The 10,270-nt window shown below is 40.8% G+C and overlaps 1 protein-coding gene and 1 non-coding gene across 3 annotated transcripts in view; both read left to right on the top strand.

The window, feature by feature from the left end:
• The window catches only part of BTK (Bruton tyrosine kinase), a 33,223-nt gene that overhangs the window by 13,045 nt on the left and 9,908 nt on the right, over nt 1–10,270 (top strand). For both annotated transcript variants that reach the window (XM_029929910.1, XM_029929909.1), the window contains exons 5-8: nt 1,604–1,685; nt 8,146–8,274; nt 8,587–8,654; nt 9,796–9,983. In XM_029929910.1, coding sequence (XP_029785770.1) covers nt 1,604–1,685; nt 8,146–8,274; nt 8,587–8,654; nt 9,796–9,983 — 467 coding nt within the window. The remainder of the gene's footprint in view (nt 1–1,603; nt 1,686–8,145; nt 8,275–8,586; nt 8,655–9,795; nt 9,984–10,270) is intronic.
• On the top strand, nt 7,120–7,227 carry LOC115284465. Its single transcript, XR_003905218.1, has one exon. It is a non-coding gene; the product is annotated as a U6 spliceosomal RNA (small nuclear RNA).

Genomic DNA, 10,270 nt, shown 5'->3' with positions numbered 1-10,270 from the left:
AAAAAAAAAAAAAAAAGAAGAGAAAAAAAAAGTAACGAAAATAATAAGGGAAAAACCCAAGACACACTTCCTAGGGGGGGAAAATGAGTAAATGTTAAACGTTTTTTTTTTAAGTTAGGGATGGAGTGCAGTCACAGTGAATAATACTACGTCCCAGTGAACAGAAGTTGAGGTGGACAAGGAAGCTTAAGTGAGAAATGAGACTGACATGGGCTAAGACTGTTTTTTCTATTTTCCCAATTTAACACAGTACCTCTTAGTCTCTACACCTCAAAGAGAAAAATGGCAGTAATTGTATTATGGCATGTCTTGTCTATGGTAACTACATTGAGAAAGATGCTCTGTTTGTTGAGTGAGCATTTCACTTCCTTTTGGTTCTGCCTATCTGTCTAATGGTGGTCATGTGGGTTGAAAAGACAGAATAGGGGAGGGAAGAAGTACTATTAGGAGGTTCAGTATGGGGAAGGTTTATTAGACATACATAGACCTAAATTTTAATCTAGTCTGAAATAATGAAAAGTCACATTGACATCTATTTTGTAGGTGCATTGTAATCTATGAGGGAAACAAGAGCTTCAGATTCAATTGCTTATGTCCTGAAAACTCTGTAGGTCACATGATGTGAATATAGCAGCCTCTGCAAACAGTGAAAGCCAGAAAAGGAAGTGGAAAGTCTCAGGGGAGGGGGCTTTCTGTCATGGATTTATGAGCACAGCAAGACCAACAAGCAAAAAGAAAAATTTGCAAGGATCTTGTTCACATCCTTGACTGTATCAAAATTTACAAAACCTGTGAAAGAGGAGTGTTTTATACATAGTTTTTACCACTGTTGTCTTTCAATAAGATGATGTTGTTAGTCTGGGCTACTGGATAATACCACTAATTAATTCCAATTAATTTACATTTGATTTCAGGATCCACTTTGTAATGTCTGATAAGTCTGTGAGGATTAGAACCACATGTTTCATGCACCTGTACAACACCTAACACAATGCCTTGTACCTGTGAAGCTCTTAAAAAATACTGTTTGATTTGATGACAATGCTTAATATATACTTTACTCTCCTTGAAGTAAATATATACTTTAATCTTTTGTGGTCCCAAACTTGGATTATTTGGGCAAGGGAAGGCCACTAGGGCATGGGAGGAAAATTAGCCCTGAGTTAAAATTTTGTTTCATATTATAATCCATATGTACCAATCAAAACCTAAGTTACACAAATTTTACTTCAATTCCCTTCTATACAAACTTAAAGTTTAATAAGATCATAAAATATATTTGTTGGATAAACATAAATCCTGTCTCCACCAAGGGTAGAGGGAAATATTATGAACTACATTTATACACAAATTGCAACAAAGGTCAAGAGGATTTAGGATATTTAAAAAGCTAAGAGCTTCTAAGTCCTACAAGCCTGGATATGAATTATTCATGAATTTATCAAATAGTTCACATGACCCCAGCTCCACTGCTGACTAAAGACCCTAACTTTCTTTGTTTTCCACTATGAATATACAAAGTTGTAGCTTAAGATTAGTTCTCAAAGGTTTTCTTCTTTTTTCTGAATCCTAACTGCTGAAGTCTGTGTGTCCATTGCCTCAGGTTGTATATGATGAAGGGCCTCTTTATGTCTTCTCTCCAACTGAAGAACTGAGGAAACGTTGGATTCATCAGCTCAAAAATGGTGAGAATTATTTGATAATTCACTACTTTCCAAAGAAAGAATAAGTGAAGAAAGGAGAGGGAGAGGGAGTAAAAGAGAGAGAGAAGAGAGAAAGGGGCAGGGGGAGAAGGAAAGAGAGATGGGGGGATGGAGAAAAGGAGAAAGAAAAGAAGAATGATGGAAGGAGGGAGGTGAGAGAGAAGAAAGAGAAGAGGTGGAAAGGACAATTGGAAAGAGAGGAGGAAGGGGAGAAAGAGGAAGACAGGGGGAAAGGAAGGAAAGAAGATGATAAATTGTATTTTCTTCAATAATTAGTGACAAAATGGAGTTTAATATTCCATTATATGAATAAAAGATAATGTACTAGACAAAGAGTTTCAATCTGGCCATTTGTAGCAATGTGGATGGAACTTGAAGGTGTCATACTAAGTGAAATAAGTCAGGCATAAAAGGACAGATACCATATGTTTTCACCCATAAGTGGAACAGGAGAAACTTAAAAGAGGACCATGGGGGAGCGGAAGGGAGAAAATAGTTGGGGAGAGGGAGGGAGGCAAACCATGAGAGACTCTTGAATACTGAGAACAAACTGAGGGCTGATGGGGGAGGGGGAGAGGGGAAGGGGTGAAGGGCATGGAGGACGGCACTTGTCAGGATGAGCACTGAGTGTTACATGGAAACCAACTTGACGATAAACTATAAAAGAAAAAAAGAGTTTCAATGCAGTTCCACCATTATCTTTCTAGTGCAATTCTGCAATTGTAGGCACCCTTATTTCCCTGTCTGTAAAATAGTCCCACTCTTTCCACCAACAACAAGGGTGGTATGATGTGGCATTCAATGGTTATTGCAATATTTCAAACCCTAAGTGTAAAATATTTAGTTCCAAAGACTTAGATGATTATGAGAATGCTTGAAGTTAGAGCAGAGAAGCTTCTTCCAAGCCCTCTCCTGCCACTAATAAGCTGGATGACCCCTGGTAAGTAGGCCAATCAGCTCCTGTAGAGGCTTAGTTTCTTCTGATAGAAATAATAATGGTACGCGCCATACTTACCTCCAGGGTTGTCTTAATGATCCAGTGAGGTAATGTATATGAAAGCCCATGGAAAACTATAAAACATTATACAGGAAAGCACAGTACATCTCTATCATGAGTAAATATTTTCTGAGGAACCATTTCATGTTCCTTGTTTTATGAAGACTTAAGCTTGCACATAGTTTCAGCATTTCACAAAGACCATACAACGTGCTCAGATAAACTTGACTCTAAAGGCTTGCAGCACAGGATGAATGCACACATATTTGTGTGTATATATAGCCACATGTCAAGTGACTGAGAGATTAACTGGTTGAGTTGACATCAGGAAAGGCTGCCTAGAGAAACAGGAAGGATGGCAGACTGATAACAGCATGGTTGGGTTATTGCATGACAGCCCTTTGTCTTAACATTTAGATTCTGATATTTGGTGGTTCACCATACCACCCTTATTCACTCCCTTGAGTGCAAGTCTGATTGGCCAAAATAAAAATCACCAAATCTTTCAAGCTGAAAGAGAAGAGGAGAAGGGAAGAAAGGGGTTATTTATTGAATTCTTGCTATGTGCCATACACCGAGCTAGGTACCTTATATTTATCATCTCATTCTCACAGCAACCTTGGGTTAAAAACAACAATAACAGGGGCGCCTGGGTGGCTCAGTTAAGTTTCTGACTCTTGGTTTTGGCTTAGGTCATGATCTTGTGATTCATAAGTTCGAGCCCCACGTCAGGCTCTGTGCTGGAAGAGTGCAGCCTCCTTAGGATTCTTTCTCATCCTCCTCTCTCTGCCCCGCCCCAGCGCTCGCTCTCTCTCTCATCAAATAAATAAACTTTAAAAATTAGGAAAAAATAATAATAACACTTAATAAGCACTTATTATGTCCCGGGCTCTGAGCCAAGTGCTTCAAATGTACTAGCTTTTAATTCTCATGATAAGCGTATAAATATGTATTATTCTCCTATTTATTGATGAAGGAACTGAGGTTCACAGAATTTCAGTAACCTGCTCATTGTCACATATATGGGGACACTGGGTGGTAAAGCCTGGGTTTTTACCATATCACTAGGTCTGAATGACTCCAGAACCTAAGTTTAGTATAGTTTCATGCTGCTTTGTTCTCAAGCCCAGATATTACACCTGTAGTTAAGCTGCAAGATATTCTAGCATAAGGCCATGTTGAGATGGCAAATCGGTGATCTTATAACACAAAGTCCAGTTCTTAGGATTTTTTTTTGCATGTTTTGAGGTAAGAGGCCTGCTTTAGCCCTAGAAGCACAAAATGAGCACACAGAAGGCATATATGTTTGTATTTCTTTGGTTTCTCACCACAGGGTCTCATGCAGTGCCTTCCACACAGAAAGGGACCAATGGTTGTGCTCACTTATATTTCTGTAAGAGTAAACAACCACCATTAACTTGGCCTCCATGTTGATGGACAGTTAGGATTTAGTTTGGAAATAGGGGAAAGTGGGATGTATTGAGGGAGAACCAGAAGAGAAAAATAAAAGTGACCCATGCAAGTTAGTAACTCTCTTACACTTAAACTACTAATTTCAAAATCAGTTATAGTTAGCTTAACAAATATTTACTAAGTGCTCACTATATTCAAGGTATAAGCAACGACTGAATACCCTTCTTGTGGGGCATCTGGGTGGCCCAGTCAGTTAAGGGTCCGACTCTTGATTTCAGTTCAGGTCATGATCTCACAATTGGTGAAATAGCCCAGCGTTGAGCTCTGCATTGGCACTATGGAGTCTGCTTGGGATTCTCTCTTTCTCCCTCCCTCTCTGCCCCTCTCCTGTTTGAGCTCGCTCGCTCTCTCTCTCTCTCTCTCTCTCTCTCTCTCTCAAAATAAATAATCATTAAGAAAGTTAAAAAAAAAAAAGAACATCCAGCTTGTAAACTTGATTTCTAACTCAAATGCCAAACTTATAATGCTGATTATGCACTACAATTAAAGTTCATTGGGTGAGTAAAATTACAACAATAGTAAAAATAAAGCCAAAACAAATAGAAAACACTACCACCTCAGTTGGGTTATTAGTGTGGATAGGTAGTGAAAGTAAGGTGCAATTCTTCCTTCTTTTCTCTTCTCTTCTGTTTTACTGAAGTCATTTCATTTTTAGTTGTTCTAGACCTGGGTGTCTGTCTTGTTGAACCTGCTTGGGCTGACAACATGACCCAAAAAAGTAGGCACCTTGCAACAAAAACCACAGTTGCTGGGAGATTTAGGTGCAAGTTGTAACAATACCAGGACAGCCCCAGGTGCTGGCAATGCCAATTGTGAGATTATCTAGGAGGCGTAAAGTCCTACTATAGGGATAAGTTATCCCAATGTAGGATAAAATGCACCAGTTGAAAATCATTGACATGAGAAAAACAGTTCATCTGAGTGCTGGCTATCTCTTCAGGGTTGTTGGCTATGAAAGTGCCAAAGGGAGCTTTCTGAGGTCTCAGATCAGAGTAGTGGTTAAATGGTTATAGCCAAATGTAGCTAGTTATATACCTTAGACTGCACATTTCATTATGTGTAAGTTAAACCTCCATTTAAAAGTAGGGCCTCAGGTACCCCATATCCAGCTGCCTTCTTTTTTCAGTGGCACTTCCCATGCAGAGGTTGTATCCTTGAGGACTTGGGCTCTCTTCTTTCATTTCCTTGAACACAACACTGGGCAGTTTAATGTTATAGCACCACATATATGTGTCTACATTCACTGTAGAATCTTGGTTTGGACAAGCTCAATAGATCCTCTTAATTGCAACTTCAAAAATAAGCAAATGACCTGACCTCACCAAAAATGAAAGAAAGAGTGACATTGATGAAACTTCAACAACCAATATAGGGAGGAAGAACCCATTCATACCTGAAACAGAATTTTAGATATTATGTTAATAAATATGAACATGAGAGGCCAGCCCATCAAGTACTGGGAGAAAGTGCACCAACCATTAGTGCTTCCCAGACAGAGTTGGTTCTATGCATTGATGAAGTAGTCTTTCCTGCACCACTCACTTGGACACTGTCTTAGCTCAGGCTGTAAAAAAAATACCATAAACCAGGTGACCTAAACAAAAAGTCTGATTTATCACTGTTCTGGAAGCTGGGGAGTCCAAGATCATTAAGCCAGTGGATTTGGTTTCTTCCTGTGCTCTCCTATGGCAGAGAGGCAGAGAGGCAGAGAGAGGGAGAGAGAGAGAGAGAGAGAGAGAGAGAGAGAGAGAGAGAGAGAGAGAGAGAGAGAATCTCTCTCTCTTGCCTCTTCTTATAAGGGCACTAATCCCATCATGAAGACTACATTCTTATGACCTAATTACCTCCCTAAGTCTCCATCTCCTAATACCATCACATTGGGTGACTTCATCATATGAATTTCAGGGAGGGGACATAAACATTTAGTCCACAATAAACGTTTTTGCAATTCCCTCCTAAGTAGCTGGAAATACCAGCTCTGGATTAACCAACAAAAGAAAGGGTGTCATCTTCAAGGGACCCCTCAAGAGGCAAGCATTATTTGGGAATATAGGGTAAGTTTCTAATGAGTCTTCTGGAGGGGGACAGAGCAGAAAGCATTATCTGCCTTCATCAGCATATTAGCATAACTTAGTTTCACAGAGCACCCAGTTACTGCTTAAGACTTCTTGGCAAGTCTGCCAGTGTGCAGGCCTGCACCAGAGGGTCTTCAAATCCCCAGGTGAAGTGTAATGGTAGGGGAAGGGAGGGGCTGAGAATGGAGGTAGTGAGAGCAATCAGTCCTGGCTGACATCTGGAATGTTGTTCAGAGTTGCCAGTGCCTGGTCATAATAAAAGACAGACTTGGTTGGTTTTATTATTGTTTAAAAATTCTCTACAGACAATGCAACCCCTTAGCTTCCACCTCTATCCGACTAGGCCCTACCACCCTGTACCTAGTATGATGGTGAAGGGGAGTGCTGAGAAGGTAAAAGGTGAGGCTGTAGGTAAGAAATGGTGGTTAGAAGTCTTCCAATCAATGTTTAGAAAAGCATCAAAATAGTACTTAAAAAAAACAGCACTTTTTTGTTCATTTGCCTGTGAAACACACCTGGCTATCAGAAGCTTCTAGGCTTCCTTCAAAGACTTAATTGAATGGAGTGTGACTAGCAAGCTCTTAAGGACTTAAGCTGGTCTCTACAGAGGAAAAAATTGCTTTTTTAAAAAAATGTTTATTTATTTATGCAACAGAGAGAGACAGAGCATGAGTGGGGGAGGGGCAGAGAGAGAGGGAGAAATAGAAGCCGACACAGGCTCCAGTCTCCAAGCTGTCAGAACAGAGCCTGACGCAGGGCTCAAACTTCTCAACTGCAAGATCATGACCTGAGCCAAAGTCAGGTGCTCAACTGACTGAGCTACCCGGGCACTCCTGCCTTGTTTTTATCTTTTAAATAAAAGTTATGTGTTGTGTTTGCTTCAGCAGCACATATACTAAAATTAGAACAATACACAGAAGATTAGCATGGCCCCTGCACAAGGATGACACACAAAAGTTATGTGGGCTTCTCCTTAGCAGTAAAGGCTGAATGTGTAGATCCTCAAATGTGCACATTCTCAGACCAGCTGAACCCTTTTTGTCCCAATGTTAGCTATCGCCAATCATTTCAGTAGTCTTTGCTCTGTTACCTGATGACTTGATCCCAGGATGGCTTGTCTAATTGACTTCATGCTCAGTTTCTTGAGATGCCACAGTATTGAAAACAGTAATACCAATTCCTCCTATCTGCAAACCACTCTATTCTCTACGAAGTACTTTGGCTTCAGGGAGATCTTTTGAGTCTCATGACTCTGTGAAGGAAATAGAGGTGCTGTGTTTATCTCCCACAATGAGCTCAACCCACCTCAGTGGCCCTAAGAACACTGAAACCATGTTTAATTCTAGAGGAAGAATCACTTCATTTGCTCCTGAGCTCCATTATATTGACTATTCTACGAACACAGAAAGCCTGATGTAGATATTCTCACTTAAGCAGATATCTCTAAAAGATCTCTCAGGTATCGGGACATTGGCATTTTGAGAAATGGAGTGAGTTTGGCGCCGACGTATTGTTTCCTGTATCTGGAAAAGAACACCATAATCAACACTTTGCCTTACAGGAAGATTGTAATGGTTACTGGGAAAACAGAGAACATATATTTTTTTTGGTTCTTGGGCTCTGGAAACATCAGATATCCTTACCACAGTACTTAGGAGATAGTCATCATGACAGACCACTGAAGAGAACTGCACAAGAACTCTCCAGGGCCAGGGATGTGAGCCAACCGGTTCTGAGGAAGGGGCTGTTATTTGAAGCTCACCACTAACCTTAGTCAAAGAGGAAAACACGCAAATGGTGGATTCTTCAGAATGTCAAATATGATCTCTCTCTCTCTCTCTCTCTCTCTCTCTCTCTCTCTCTCTCTCTCTCTCTCTTTCTCTCTCTCCCATTACAGTAATCCGGTACAACAGTGATCTGGTACAGAAATACCATCCTTGCTTCTGGATCGATGGGCAGTATCTCTGCTGCTCTCAGACAGCCAAAAATGCTATGGGTTGCCAAATTTTGGAGAACAGAAATGGAAGTAAGAAATATGATCAATATTATTTCTCCCTCTTTTGACCCTATCCACCACCCTTTCAAGGGTCTGTCAAAACCAGGTTTGTACATTTTGCCCACTGCACAAAGGGACCTGGGAGAGGGGATTAGCTGGGGCTGAAATGCTGCTGGTACTCTGCTTTTCAAGCTGTGAAACCTGGTACAGAGCTGTATGCACTTAGACTTTTCCTAAATTTCCTAAAGGCACTGTATACAAAAGCTAAGTCCCTGATCAAATCTGTCCCTGGGCACTTTCCTATGATACGTTCCATATCAAGACTGGTTTCTTACTTTGTAGGTTTAAAACCTGGGAGTTCTCACCGAAAGACGAAAAAGCCCCTTCCTCCCACACCTGAGGAGGACCAGGTATACAGGGAAATTGGTGCTGCTACTGCTTAAATAGAAATGTACAGAGGCACTTGGCTGGCTCAGTTGGTAGGGCATATGACTCTTGATCTTGGGGTCGTTAGTTCGAGCCTCACGCTGGGTGTAGAGATTAATTTAAAAATAAAATTAAAAATAAAAATAATTTTTAAAGGTTTTACTTATTTTTGAAACAGAGAGAGACAGAGCATGAGTGGGGAGGGGCGGAGAGAGGGAGACGCAGAATCAGAAGCAGGCTCCAGGCTCTGAGCTGTCAGCACAGAGCCCGACGTGGGGCTTGAACCTACGAACGTGAGGTCATGACCTGAGCTGAAGTCAGAAGCTTAACCGACTGAGCCACCCAGGCACCCCAAAATAAAAATAAAATTTAAAAAAACTTCATTACACCCTGAAAGCACATGAGTCTTAAAACTCTCAGAGGACTTAGTAATGTTAATTGGTGTTCTTGAGGAAACATGGAATTTGTCCCAATTAATTCAGTGGTAAGATAGAGAGCTGCTGTGAAGCTCTTGGCAACGATTTAACCCAATCACCTATTTAAAACAAAACAAAGCCTGATATTTTTAAATGAAAAATATTTCCAAACATAAAGTTGTAAGAATTTAACAGTGAACACCCATACGCCCAACACTTGATCCTACCACTAATATATTATTACTGATTTTTTGGTTACTTTTTGAAATCTAAAAACCTCTCCTGTTTTACATATAAGCAGGGCAGGAGTTATTTTGCTCATTTTACAAACAAGGAAACTAAGATTCAGAGTCACTTAGTAGATCTATTTACTAGTTTAATTCCAGTGTTTTCAGATCATAACTTTTCATGGTTTTTGTTTGGGAAGTTTTAAAATTACTGGTTCCTGGGTCCCATCCTCAGAGATTTTGACACCATTGATACAGGAAACAACCTGGAATTATTAGCCACTCTCTAGATGATTCTGATGTGTTCTCCAGGCTGAGAACCCAGCATAGGTACTTGAAAACTGGTTGAATAAATGCTGAATAAACCTTTTTTAAATTCCTGATTTAGGGACTGGTGTCTCTAGTAAGCCAGAGAGTTGGGGGAGAAGAGGAGAGGGTTTGATATCTAGCCAAATCCCCAACTTTCCCCCCCCACTACACAGATCTTGAAAAAGCCTCTGCCCCCTGAGCCAACAGCAGCACCTGCCTCTACAAGTGAGCTGAAAAAGGTTGTAGCCCTTTATGATTATATGCCAATGAATGCAAATGATCTACAGCTACGAAAGGGTGATGAGTATATTATTTTGGAGGAGAACAACTTACCCTGGTGGAGAGCACGGGATAAAAGTGGGTGAGTCGACTCCAGCCCTTCTGGAGCCTTGTGCCCACCTTCTCCACATAAGTGCAAAATCTTGCAGCATGATTCCCCTGCTTTGGTATCCCAATCAGAAATTGTTCTTCCCACACCAAAGTGACTATGCTGTCCCACCAAGTACTTCCCAGAGTGCAGCTCTACTTGTGGCCGCTTCTCTGAGCCTGTAAGGTCTGGCCCATATACTGTCATGCGCGTATAACCAACACTGCATGTGCAGAGGCTACACACTTCCCTGGCCTAGCCATGCATCAGTGACATGATCC

Source organism: Suricata suricatta, chromosome X (genome assembly GCF_006229205.1).
Source record: "Suricata suricatta isolate VVHF042 chromosome X, meerkat_22Aug2017_6uvM2_HiC, whole genome shotgun sequence".
NCBI classification, from domain to species: Eukaryota; Metazoa; Chordata; class Mammalia; order Carnivora; family Herpestidae; genus Suricata; species Suricata suricatta.
The sequence above is the reverse complement of the archived record's forward strand: the minus strand, read 5'-3'. Positions and strand labels throughout refer to the sequence as shown.